Below are 14721 nucleotides of genomic sequence, written 5' to 3'. Positions count from 1 at the left end.
CCCCCCCCCCCCCCGCCCCCCGTCCCACAGTGCACATTAAACCAGCTCATCCCAGTGGCTGTGTGTGTGCGGGGGACTCTCCCATACCAGGGGGATCCATACGATCGATCTTAAAACCGAATGATACGGCCGAGCCGCGAGAGAAAGAGAGGGGAATCCCCGGTTGCGTCGGGGTTGGAGCGAGACCGTTCGTCTCGATCAGCTCTTACATTCCGATCTGCGCGTGTGTTGGTTTTTGTGCGGCTGTGGGTGAATGTGTGAGGGGCTACCTACTTTTCCAGCCGCGACAATGATTTACGCACCCGAGGTGTTTGCCCCGGGGACCCGGACTATCCCTTATCGCCCTCACGATCGTTAATCGATCGTTGCGTTTTTCGTGCTCTGCGCCCGTTGGGCCGCGGCTGTTAGTGTCATTAATACACGAGAAATTGATTCTTGAGGGGTTTAATGAGAATTGCGCGAGGAGGGCTGCGATAGTTCGTAAGTCGCGGGGAGAATATTTCATTTTGAAAAAGTGGGACTCGTATTGCCAATTTTGGCATTGAAAATTCATAATTTCGTGGAAACATTGTGAACTGTAAATTTGGGGGTAACTGTTGCGGGAAAATTGATGAAAGATAAGGAAAATTTCAAGAAGTCTCGACTTGAACTCCAGATTCCTCTGGATTTTTCAAGAATTCCGTCGAAAATTCGAGGAATTCCGAAAATGTTAAAGGAATTTCCTAAAAATTCAACGGTATTTGTAAATACTCAAATGTAACATTTTGTGTCAATATTCGGTAGCTTTAGAACCCCAGATCCATAATATGAGTTGGAAATTAACAATTTGGAACACTTTCGTGAATACTTTCAAGATAATTAATTCAATATTCTGCTCCACGACAAAACACGAGTACTTCGGCTATTTTTTCTCCAGTGAAATGTTTTTCCACTTTCGTAGTTGAACATTAGAGCTTTCATTTTAAGTGAATGAATGAAAAATTTAGGGATTAGTTTACCACATGTTGTGACAAAATCAAATGATTGAAAAAATTAATTTGGTCTTCTCTCCTCATTTACGAAAGTGATGGTTTCGAGTGGAATGAAGCTACCTGGGTTACACTGCCGGGCGTTTGGGCATTAAAATACCCGAGACCTTTCTCTTCGGACCCCGAACGATTTACTTCTGGCCCGATCATTGAGTCGACTCCCCACCACGCCTCCCCAATCCAACTACTGGGTTTACGCTGGTGTTTCTTTTAACGTTTTTATATATATACATTAAAATACCGGCACGTGGCTCGGGATCAACTCGATTGCCGTCATTTTCCGTTGGAGGAGGTGGGAAAAGGGTACTTTTGATTGAGGGGGACGAAGGGGATATGCGGGAAAATGTCAAGAAGAACGCACTTGCGTGTGCACGTGAGGATTACTTAAGGGTCAAATGATCTGACGTGGGGAAGGGTCTGAGTTACTCGGATCGTAGCAGATGAATTAGAATTTTAGATTGCACTGAAGGGAAAAAAGAAGTGATGAAGCAAGAAAAATTATTGAGCTGGGAAGACTCAAGATTAACAATGTTTACAAATTGAAAATTGAATTGATTATTGAATTGAATATTGAACTGAGAAGTGAATTGACAATTAATTTGAAAGTCGAATTCCAAATTGAGTTGAAAATTGAATTAAAAACTGAATTGAATATTGAATTGAATAGTGAATTGAATATTGAATTGAATATTGAATTGAATATTGAATTGAATATTGAATTGAATATTGAATTCAAAATTGAATTGAAAATTGAACTGGAAATTGACTTGAAAATTAAAATTTCAAATTCAGCATTGTTTGGTACTGAATATTTACGTTTTGATTGAGAGTTCAAGTAAGTTGATGAATTCCCATCTTTCTGCCACTCAAAAAATTGAAGTGTCAGTGAATTTTCACAAAAATTTGAGTTTTCATGATTTTTCTTCCAAAATTGAATTCAATTTCGTCACTAAAAATTCAAAATTCAATGAAAACCAATGGAAACTGTTGACTTTGGTCTAATCATGCCATGAAAATTAACAGAAATCAAGAAAATTCAAGTAAATTCGAAAGTTCTTCTTCTTCTGCTGCTGCCAACTTTTTTGAATTTACTTAATGTGCAGTAAAATTTGAAATTTCATGACGTTTCCTCTTAAATCTAATTCAATACTACTCTCTTAAAAACCACAACTAAACTATTTCAATTTATTTCTACTAGAGCAACAGTCGTGCAGAATATTGTGAAAAAATAATTGACATATCTATTTTTACTATTCCAGAAATTTTAATGGGAACTCATGGAATTCTCTGAATTCTCCTGAACCGTGCATCTCACCTGAATGTAAATTTTACACAAATTGAAATTTAAATACAATTTTCAATCGAATTCTGCCCTAAAAAATTACTTATCGGTTGACAAAATACATGAAACTTCCTTATTACCCACTTATCATTGAATATTTGAAGCAATTTTACTTGAAATCTGCGTTGAAATTCTCTATCAGCGCATTATACGACCGACATAAATCCCTCCACGCGTGGAAACTCCCCACGCCCGTCGCTGCCGCCTGAAAAGAACTCTGAGAAAAGGTGAAACATGCAGAATAAAAAAAATCAGCGGTAGGAAAATGTCATAAAGAACGCACATACCGTACGCACACAAATATGCCCTACGATCGTAACATTCTGCGGTGTGTGATATGCTCATAGCGGTGGAACAGATGTACACGGTCGATCGAACGCGGAATGAACGCCGACTAGACGTCAAAGGCGCCTCGACTCTTCGCTTATCTTGACTGACGTATAGGTAGTTTACCCCGTTGATACATAATAGACGAGGGATGACGGAGAGAGAAAGGGAGGAGACAGAACATATAACCCATCACTGATAAAAACGACAACATTTAACCGTTGACTGGTCAATTGCTTCTTAAATAAGTGGCCCATTGCGTTTTTTAGAAATTGGTAAAAATTGGCAATTTGCTTCCGAAGGGGTTCTTTTTTTATTTTAATTCTTATTTCAGTTTTCTCTTCTTCTACTCTTTCGTGTCACGAGATTGAAGCCGCGCTCCGCGCGCCTGACGATTTGATAGATTTTATATGATTAATCACGATAATATTTAAGTTGATTGGAATCAGTACACCCAAAAAAAATTACTTTTGATCGGTACCAAGGGGTTTTTTGGGAAAAGGCACATTTCTGCACTTCCTCTAAGTTACAAAACAACTTGATGCAAGTATCATGTACACTGAGAAAAAAATTTATTCCTTCCAAGAAAATGTTATTGGTGATATCTTTTTCATACTCTTAGTAGAAGAAAATATCTCTTTTGGAACGTATTTCTCCAGGCCAGTCATTTCCAGGTGCTCCGAAATCAGTTCCAAGCGTGAGAATTATGGTGATCTATAAGAATATTCTTCTGCATATGACCTCGAAGAAACTCCAATAATAATTATTAACATTTGGAATTATTCCAATTTTCTTTACCTGAGAAAATCGCCAATTTGTAAAATCCGGAAGATATCGGAGAACATTTTGTCAAGGTTATATGTAGCATAATAATCAGATTGTTCAATATCACTGTAATTTTTGAGGATAGACTTGGACTCTCTGAAAATGACTGTCCTGGAAAAATTCGTTCTGAAAAAATATGTGGACGTCCGCATGAAAAGGGACCACTTTGGCACTATTGGAGTTATGTATATTCCCATAATCTTGATCTGATTCTGAACATTTAGAGCCCAAAATGAACTTGATAGCGTAAAGAGTGACGACGCTACAGAAGATCGAAAAAATAATTTAACATGGGTTTAAATGGGAATTGGCAAGAGAAAAACGTGAATATCTCGGAAACTAGAATCGACAAAGTGGTCCCTTTTCATGCGGACGTCCACATATTATCTTCTGACGAGAATATCAATCCTTGGCAGGAATATTTTTTTCTCTCAGTGTAGCTCTCAACCGGCTCTAGAAAAAAGGTTATCACAAAAATTTAGCTATCTTCCTTAGATTCCGAGATATTGATTGAAAACTAGTCAATAGTCAAAATTGACTTGTACCACTTTACCACATCGCTACAGAATTTTTTCTCTTCAGTTCAATTTGAGCGATAACAGAGCCTCCTTCGGAAGCAAAAACAAAATATCGACCTTGCTTATAGCACAAGTTTTAATTTAACCGGACGTGGTCTAAAAAAAGAACAGGTCGTCGTCGCGCCCTGACGTATTTTCCCACCCTTTTCACTTTGTTTTTCCCTCACTCATTGTATACCTTCTACGTACGTAAGGACGGAAAGCAGGCTTCGATTTTTTTTCAGCCTGTGTGTGTGTTTTTTTTACTCCTCATGTGTGAATGCGTGCTATCGCAAGCCTAACCCACGCTAATTCTTCCGGGGTTGAATGGAAATGCCGGGGGTGTGTATCCACGGTTATAATCAGGATATTCCTGATCATATCGATTGCGAATTATGCCGGTGACGCTGCACATACGACTGTGTGTGCAGTGGAGTGTGTGTGCGGAAAAATTTACAGGCGACTATGACGCACGGTCATCAATAACGGACTTTTTTCACAATGAAAAGTACTTCGGGAAAATTACGTCAGGTTGTTGATAAAGGTTGTTATCGTCGGTGACGTCGGCTCGTTATTTCGGCGTTGGGTGATGGTCGTGGGGATCGTGCTAGGGAGGACGGTAGATTGCGGTGGGTGATGTAGGGTCCCCCTGGTCTAGTGGAGCGCACACGCTGTTGGAAATTCGGAATGCAATTCAATTCAATTTTTGAGAAATGAGGGGAAAGATTTTTTGTAGAACTGCATTTCATTCAATTTTTATTTCATTTTATTTTAATTTGTTCTGCCGAAAAATTATATGTTCCCATGAAGAGATCTTTGTCATGTTGAATCAATTTACTTGCGGACGAAAAAGAAAGTTTCCACCAAAACACGATAATTTTTGGAGTAGTAATTGTTCTCGTGAGACTTTTATATTTCTCGGGTAAATACATTCGCTCTACAGGGAATTATATGAGGCTCCGGTTTTATCAAGTGAATGTTGTTGAGTAGTGTATATCTTTGTCCAATAAACACTTATAATTTCCATGGAACAAATGATAATTTTGAGAGGAAACTACAATTTTCCTGCCGATAACTGTGTTATTGGCGAAACTAAATAATTTCGAGGGGACAATTTTCTTTGGGAAAAAATATTCTTTTCTCGTCAATGTATTCTTTCTATGGTATAAACCTACGGAGTTCTCTCAGATCAAATGATTGTCGTACGATAGATGATTTTTTTTTCTGCCAACAGTTCGAATTCTTCTGGCGATATTTCTGATGATAACGACAAAAATTTAATTTTTGTGAAAGATGTTCAATTTTCTTATATCAAGTTGGTTAATTTTCCTCAGGTAAATCTGTTCCACTCTATCAACTGTTCAGAAACAACGACTGAAAAAACTCGACACGATTTGTAGTTTTATCTTGAAATTATTACCACCGTAAATCTCAATTGAACTCAAAATTCGCAACATTTTAAATCAAAATGCAGCTGCTACTCAAATCGCAACAAAATTGTTACATCATGTCATGAAATTACGTATAAATTCCACATTCTCTAAACAATTTGGCATGAATACTCAATGCTCTACCTCGGAGGAATGACGCATCTGAATAAAATGAAACTCCTTCTGAAATTCTTTCATTTATTTCAACAATATTTCTGCTGGCAGTTGATAAACTCATTATATTCATCTCAAAGAAAATAATTCAATTACAAAATGATTCAATTTCTACCTAATAAAGTGTTTAAGTGGAGAAATCATTTTTTTCATTAAAAGAATTATTCATCTCCCGAGAATCAAAACGCAAATAAAAATTAAAAAATCAGGTTCTGATAAATGTTTTGATTTTAATTTAAAAAAAAATTATTTTCTTGGCACTAGTCAGACTTGTTTGAGAACTCAGTCGTTCTTCTCTCACTGAACGAAAATGGAATGACTTATCATCAAATTTGAGGATCTTTCGTTAAAAAATTCAGAGGTGAATTAAAAAAAACGAGGTGAGGTTGACAAGTGCCTCCCCCTCTTCAGGCATGCGCACGAACGGCTTTTCAAACGTTAGCGCGAATGTACCCTCAGCGTACAAAACAAGTCGCCATGGTGGACAACACGAGTGTGTGACTAATCGTGTTTATGAGGCACGTGCGCACGGGCGCAGAGATGAAATAAAATTGAAGAAATAAAAACTTTTGTAACTGTCCGGTTTTCTCTTCCGCAGTTTATCGGCGGGTGCTGCCTACCGACACTTAATTGAATATGTTTTGTTGTCCTCTCCGGAGACATTAGACTCCAATAAACAACTCCAAGTGTCTTTTAATAATAGAACAGTTTGACACTGGGTTTCTGTTTCGTGTGAAGAGAGATGATTTCGCAAGGCGCACGCTGTGGATATAGAACTCCCGAGACATGTGAAAAAATAATAAATATAATCGTGAAGTGTGCGAGAATCTCGAGGTTCCTTCTTTCAAAATGAATTATACTGAATGTTGAATGATCGTTGAAGTAAGAAATGAGAAGAAACTAAACTTCATTTCATTGAATTTCAATTTCGATTTTTATATTATTTAGATCACCGGGGGGCGAAACGGAAGGGGAGTCTTATTGTTCGCGAGCCCTGATTCAATCGTTGAGCACGAAATTTTCGAATTTTCAAGTAACTATTTAAGTGTGCATTTGAGCATTTTTTGAATGTGGATTTTATTCATCAGATTGATTGATTTTTTTCTCATCATCTACGGGTGTCAAATAATTTTTATTGGATGTTTTTCTAATTATTGAAATAATATTAAAATGCGTCTCGAGTTGGTAAACCTGTCGAGTGTTTTCTCTCTCTCAGTTCCATGGTCCAACCCATACCTTTCCCATGATGCTCACTGACATTCGAATCACGCGCCTGCGCGTGAGGGCGCAATCGCCCCGAAACTCATAATTTTCCGAATCATTTGTTCAAATAACTTTCTTATGAAATCTGAAAAAAATCTGAAACTTATACGTGTTCTCAGGAAAGATTTGATTTATCACCCACTAGTTTTTCCTCAATAGTTCATTATTTTCTTGGGTGCCATGAAAATTTCCCTAATTGAGAGTGGAGTAGCCTCGGAGGTTATAGCTGGAGAGGTTACAAAAACATCCAGCTTTTATTATTATTTTTTACTTGAGACTGAGATCTGAAAAAAATGTGCAAGAATTCTCAATGACGCAGCATACTCAGACATTTTTCCCCTGAACTTCCCAATTTTTTTTTCATTATTTTAACTTTTTACACGAAATACCTTACAATGAAAAAATTTTGATTTTCTGATTTTTGTTGAAAATTTTTTGAAATTTCAATCACAATGTCATCTGAATTTCCAATGTTGTGAGTTTGAATTCAATTTCAATTGAAAACGTTCGCTAAATTTCTCATTCATCTTGAAAATTCAAGAAAATTTGATTTTTCATATTAAAAAACCATTGATTTTTCAAAGAAAGCTTGAATTTTCAAATTCATCGTGGAAATTAGACATCAAACATAATTGAATTTCCAATAGATTGAAAATTCAGAGAAGTATTACCTGAATTTTCAACATTATCAAGATTTTTCAGGATCTGAAAATCGAGAATTACTTGAATATCCAAGAAATTAACTGATTTGTCAACGAAGAATTCTACAGAAATTTCATCTAACTTTATCGTTATTAAAAATTTCAAGTTTTTTCACTTGAAATTTCAAGTGTAATTTTCTAGCAGTGTAAGAAGGCATCGAAATATACCTTTCAACCCCTGATTTAATTCCTATTACTGATGATTCTTTCAGTGATTATGAAAAACCCAATTTTCTCTTTCAAATCGCATGAACAATGTGCTGTGCCTCACCCCGGAATATCGCAAAGAAATTCCCTTAATGATGAGCAAAGAAATTTCGCAGGCACACGAGACAGTGAAAAAAATAAAAATTCCAAAATCGTCCGAGAACTCAACGTTTCTTCTTTCAAAACGGATTATACTGAATTTAGGCCACTGAGAGCTCAAACGTCGTCTCATCAATTCTCGTTTTACTTGACTCTAAACTCGGACGAATTGGAGGGCCTCCCCCCCCCTCTCCCCAGTCCCCTTATTCCCGTCTGACATTCAACTTAATTCCCCGAAGACGTGTTTTAGCGCTCTAGTCTTTCTTCTTTCAGCGTTTTGTTACTTTTTATCATTTTGTTTCTTTTCATTCCAACACCTTATTCGTTTTCAATAATTCTTTTATTTTTTTCCTCCACTCCCCTGGACTCTGGTCTGCATTGCATGCGGGAGAGGGAGAGAAACTCGTTGCTTTTTACTTCGAGTAATTATCAGAGCCCTTTTTCGGTCTCACGACAACTCGAAGAGAGATGAAAGCAGCGGAATGAGAGCGGTACGACGGGGCGGGAGGAGGGGGGGGGGTAGAGGGGAGGCAAATATACAGGGAGAAACTCTAAATCTTGTGGACGGCGCACAAGTCGATGAATCATCGACGATTTATCCATAACGCGAGAGCCCCGAAGGAGGTAGGACTCTCCTCGACGCGAAATATATATCGATAGTACCGGTATGTGGATCGGTGAGTGTGTGCCTGGGACACAAATCTCTTATCCCGGTTTTATTTTTTTCCCCCCGATACTTTTCTCATTTGATGTTGTTTTATTCGTCGTTGAATTGGTTTTTATTATTTTGTCGTTCCCGTCGTGTCTGCATTTATCGGCGCATTTTTCACTTCTTATCCCACGTCCGTCTCATGATTATCAGACACGATTTCCATTTCGGGCGAGTGAATCCTCGGTGATTTTTTTATTTATTACTTTTTTCGGTTGGCGAGTTTTTCTTGATAGTTTCGCGATGGTCTGGGGTGCGATCGGGGCGCGGATCGAAAAATGAGCTTGAGTTATAAGGATTCGGTGATGAGTTATTGCTGGCGAATGGGAGCTTTTGCTCATATTTTAGTTTCCCATTTTTTGTGGTACAATTTTTTGACATTTCAGGGAAGATATTGTAGTGAATCTCGTGAGAGTGACATTGAATCGGATTTAGGGGAAAATTGTTATGACATTCCAAGGTTTAAGTAGAATTCACGGCGTATATCTAACGGAAATATCACACGAAATGTCGCCATACGGAAAAATCAGTTAATTTCTGGAATTGCCAAAAAATTGCCATTTCCAGATTCCTATAACAACCGAAATTATTGAAAATTTTGGTAATTTAGTAAATATATTTCCGGATTTTGAATCTACTGACAATTTCATTGAATCTGATGTTAAATTTCCACAATGGCCGCAAGAATTCTAGCTGTCATTCGATTTTGTCGAATTTTGTTCAACTTTATAACATTGAGAATGTCGAATGCAGCGATCACTCAATTTAAAAAAAAATCTACCAGAAAAATTAGAAAAATTCAGGGAAAAATTGAAAATCCAATTCAATAGCGAAGTGGTAAAGGGGTTTAAGTCAACTTATCTCTTAGTTGAATTTTTGAAGAATATTTCCGAATCCAAAGGAGGTAACGAAATTTTCGTAATAACCTTTTTTCTACAGCAAATTGATTGCTACAAAAAAGGTCTTGACAAAACTTTTGCTATCTTCCTTAGATTCCGAGATATTCACTGAAAACTGGCCAATAGTCAAAATCGACCTAAACCGTTTTACCACTTCGCTACTGAATTCATTGTCACTCTCATGAGAATTACTATCATACTTTCCATTAAATTTCAAAAAACTTCTAACAGTGTAGCTGTCACTGAAATACCACCGATTACCTCACACGAAAAATGCAATTTTGTTGAATTTTGTTCAAATTTATAACATTGAGAATGCCGAATGCAGCTGTCACTCGATTTAAAAAAAAAAATTACTAGTATGGGTGCAGCTAGCAAAAATATTCAGGAATTAAAACAATAGTCTTTTTCTCCATCAATCCTCATAAAAAACCACATCCTATTGCTCGACAAATATAATTAGAAGGTTCGAATACGGCGTATACCTACGGGAAATATCACCTAAAATGTCCACATATTTTGTTACACTATTAAAAATTTTTGTCTGCATTTTCCGTGTCGAATCCTGGAAATTTTTATCGTGTTTAATTCCCGCTGAAATTTCAAGAGATTGTGACATTGAAAAATCAAATATTCCATTAGTTTTCGGTTCAAATGATCTGAAAATCAATAAAATACTCAATTTTTCAGTTAAATTATTCCGCGAAAATTCCGAAAAATCCGGAAAATTCAGGGAAAAATTGAAAATCCAATTGATTGTAACTCTCATGAGAATTACTATCATACTTTCCATTAAATTTTAAAAAACTTCTAACAGTGTAGCTGTCACTGAAATACCACCGATTACCTCACACGAAAAATGCAATTTTGTTGAATTGTGTTCAAATTTATAACATTGAGAATGCCGAATTGCTGTCACTCGATTTAAAAAAAAAATTACTAGTATGGGTGCAGCTAGCAAAAATATTCAGGAATTAAAACAATAGTCTTTTTCTCCATCAATCCTCATAAAAAACCACATCCTATTGCTCGACAAATATAATTAGAAGGTTCGAATACGGCGTATACCTACGGGAAATATCACCTAAAATGTCCACATATTTTGTTACACTATTAAAAAATTTTGTCTGCATTTTCCGTGTCGAATCCTGGAAATTTTTATCGTGTTTAATTCCCGCTGAAATTTCAAGAGATTGTGACATTGAAAAATCAAATATTCCATTAGTTTTCGGTTCAAATGATCTGAAAATCAATAAAATACTCAATTTTTCAGTTAAATTATTCCGCGAAAATTCAGAAAAATCAGGAAAATTCAGGGAAAAATTGAAAATCCAATTGATTGTAACTCTCATGAGAATTACTATCATACTTTCCATTAAATTTTAAAAAACTTCTAACAGTGTAGCTGTCACTGAAATACCACCGATTACCTCACACGAAAAATGCAATTTTGTTGAATTGTGTTCAAATTTATAACATTGAGAATGCCGAATTGCTGTCACTCGATTTAAAAAAAAAATTACTAGTATGGGTGCAGCTAGCAAAAATATTCAGGAATTAAAACAATAGTCTTTTTCTCCATCAATCCTCATAAAAAACCGCATCCTATTGCTCGACAAATATAATTAGAAGGTTCGAATGCGGCGTATACCTACGGGAAATATCCATCGCGGTACATGGCAACCGGTCGCAACTGCCGGACAATTTTTCCCGAGCGATTAAAAAATCACAGCCGGCGGGCTAATTCGCATCCGCGCTTGTCCCGCTCGATTTATTCGCCTTGAGGTTGATACCGAGATGCCGTACAACGAATAAAAGGAATTATTCAACGTTTCTCTGTGTGCACTCCTCGCGTATGGGTTGATGGTTAAAGAGGCGAGAGAATGGGGCAGAGGGAAGAGAGTCGTTTGTTGCTGGGAGGACGATCTTCACCGATCCGACGGCTTAGATCGGGATGGAGTTGGTGGTGAAAAAGAAATACAAGGAAAATTGTAAATTGTGAGCGGAAAAAAAATCAAAGTAACGAATGCAACAAACTGAGTTGGGGCACAACTCGAGTGACTCGCGCTCGTGGCAGACACACCCATCGAATGCTGGGTGTGTATGTTGTTGGGGGGGCTTCTCTCGATTCTCTCTCGGTTTCTTATGTTTCCCTTTTGGTTTAGTGAGAGCGTTCGTTAACATCTTTTGTGAACGCGGGGATCCTCTACTCGTAAATATCCAATGAGTTTAATATTGCGTAGTCGTGAGGGATATTGTCTTCTATCACTGCTGGAACTTGGGTCTCGAAGGGGTTTTAACTGAAGACGTCAGGCATAATAAGTGGTTCAGGATATGAATTAATTCGTGACGAGTTTTTGGGGCTGATTTTGGGGCAATTTCTTTGTTTCAAGGAAAAGCGGTTTTTTTTCCAATTTTTGGGAAACTTGTTGGAAATTTTTATCAAGGGGCAGTTTCATTGAATTTCTAAGGAATTGCGTGATTAAAAATTTATGATTTGATGAGGAAATGGGGGGGAAACTTGAAATTTCAGCTCAATTTTTTCTCGAAAATTTATTGAAATGAGGGAAATTCAGTGTAAATTGCGCGGAGAGAATTTATATTTTAAATTAAGCCAATTAAATATCCTAAAAGGGGGACCTAAACGACTTGATTACTGTCTTTATGTATTAATTTGAGATGTTATTCTTTGATGTGATAATTCAGAATATTCAGTTTTTAATTAAATCGAATTTTTGATTGATGAATAGGAAAATTTATCCGTTCCACGCGTTATCTCCGCGGAAAACACAAATATTTCTCCTCGGGCGGAAATGACGTGTCAATTCAGAAAAATTTCCGGAAACAAATGGAAATATTCACTCCAAAAAATTCTTCATTCAAGTAGATCGCGACTTGATTAAAGTATTTTTCTATTCTAGTCAAGTAGGAAGACCAGGATCGAGTCTATTCGAGTTTTCGACATTTATTTTGTACATAAAAAAAAGATTGTTTTATGAAAAAAAAATTGTGGTTTTAATCCGAAATCTCCTTGATTCACGGAGAGAAAATGCTTGATTTAAGTTGATAAAATACTTGATTCAAGCAGGAGAGATGCTTGATTCAAGTAGAAAAGTAATTTGATTCAAGTAGGAAAGATACTTGACTCAAGTAGGAAAGATACTTGATTCAAGTATAAAAGATACTTGTTTCAAGTGGGAACGATATCTGACTCAAGTAGAAAAATACTTGACTCAAGGATGAAAGATACTTCATTCAAGTATCTTCCTACTTGATTCAAGTCGAGCTGTACAAAAATAGTTGGTTCATTGAAGCAAGATACTTGATTCAAGTAGGAAAGGAACTTGATTCCAGTCAGAAAGACTTAATTCAAGTGGATAAAATCCTCTATTTAAGTCGAGCATTTGAAAAATTGTTCTATCTTTCAAGTTAATTCATCCTACTTGATTCAAGTCGAGCTTTACAAAAACAGTTGGTTCGTTGAAGCAAGATACTTGATTCAAGTAGGAAAGGAACTTGATTCCAGTCGGAAAGACTTGATTCAAGTGGATAAAATCCTCTATTTAAGTCGAGCATTTGAAAAATTGTTCTATCTTTCAAGTTAATTCATCCTACTTGATTCAAGTCTAGCTCTACTTGCATCAAGTCGCCAACTCGACTTGGCATCTTTGAAATAAGTACATTGAGAGAATATTTGAGGGAGTGGAGTAGATTCACTGAATGTATTTGCCCGAAAAAAATATCAATGTCTCACAAGAATTGAAATGTCTCACAATTACTACTACGAAAATTATCATGTTTTGGTGGAAACTTTCTTCTTTCTCCCCAAGTAAATTGACTCAACAGAACTAATTTCTTCTCTCAATGTAGATTCTCGCCATCAGATCAAGTAGCGCCTCGCGACTGAATCAGGAATTGATTATCCGCGCATCCATCGCCTCGCAGTTTCCTCCGAAAATATCACTTCTGCTCCCCTTAATTTTCCCGGAGTACCTTTTCCGCGCGTCGCTCTCCCCCCCCTGTCTCGCACTATTCAATGCCAACATTATCACGATCCAAGGACAATCAACTACTACTCGCATGCAACTATGCACAAGCCATTCGAGAGAGACAAGCAAGATCGCATTATCATTCAATATCAACCGCCTCTCACTTCTCTCGTGATCCCGCGAGAGACTTTACGAGACAATTTGGAGACTCGGTCGCTCTCAATGAACATAGAAATCTGGTCTCGTCTCAGTCTCGAAATACGCAGCGACTCCTCTCGTGATGATTCCGAGTTAATTTATCTCACCTCGATCTCACGTTCTTCCTGTTTTTTAAGGTAAAATCCTGGTTCTTGTCTCGCTTTGTCTCGTCGCAGGTCTCTACATACAAAAACGCGAAAGACCCGAAACCGAGGTGAGATAAGTAGCCCCGGAGTCATCACGGGAGGAGTCGTTACTGCGTATTTCGAGACTGAGACGAGACCAAAGATTTCCATCTCCACTGAGACCGAGACCATGTCTCCACATTATTGTCTCGTGATGTCTCGTAAGGTCTCTCGCGGTGTCACTGCACTTCTCCCGCTGGTTTACCTGGCGGATGGTTGGGCGGTGGTCCATGGTGATGGAGATGATGATGAGGGTAACCAATGGTCGGCGGTGGTGGTGGATAAACCGTTCCCCAGAGGCAGGAAGTCGCCGGCTGCTGCTGATGATGGTGATGCTGCGTCTGCTGCGTCTGTTGCTGCAGCAACTGCTGCACCTGGGCAATATCCACGAACTCCTGCAGCTCACCATCCTCATTCATCGATTGATCTCGCCCCCTCGATTCATTACTTCCATGATGCGCAAATGGATTCTGCTGTAGATGATCGAAACCAGCCAGTGGATTCGCCGGCTCGTAATTATTACCACTACTTCGTCCAGTTGCGTGTTCGCGTCGCATCGCGAGCGCCAGCATCTTTTCGAAATTTTATCGAGTATTCCGATTTTATTCGTCACCACAGCTTGACAATTATCCAATTTCCCTCGATTGCACTCGTTTTACTCGCAATTTATATTCGCAAATATCGAAACACGCGATTAATCCCACCAGTCAGTTGATTATTACTGGGACACATGTCACGTGGGGTAAAATTGTGTGAAACTCCCGGGATTAATCATCTCATATTCTCCT

At 37.8% G+C, this 14721-nt stretch overlaps 1 protein-coding gene across 1 annotated transcript in view; it reads right to left on the bottom strand.

The window, feature by feature from the left end:
- The window catches only part of LOC107048417 (early growth response protein 1-B), a 36383-nt gene extending 21878 nt beyond the window's left edge, over positions 1–14505 (bottom strand). The window contains exon 1 of the mRNA XM_029126793.1: positions 14139–14505. Within this exon, the coding sequence (XP_028982626.1) occupies positions 14139–14505 (367 nt within the window). The remainder of the gene's footprint in view (positions 1–14138) is intronic.
- Between the last annotated feature and the right edge of the window lie 216 nt (positions 14506–14721).

This window comes from Diachasma alloeum, unplaced genomic scaffold (genome assembly GCF_001412515.2).
Source record: "Diachasma alloeum isolate Michigan unplaced genomic scaffold, Dall2.0 Dall_scaffold_00192, whole genome shotgun sequence".
Taxonomy (NCBI): domain Eukaryota; kingdom Metazoa; phylum Arthropoda; class Insecta; order Hymenoptera; family Braconidae; genus Diachasma; species Diachasma alloeum.
The sequence above is the reverse complement of the archived record's forward strand: the minus strand, read 5'-3'. Positions and strand labels throughout refer to the sequence as shown.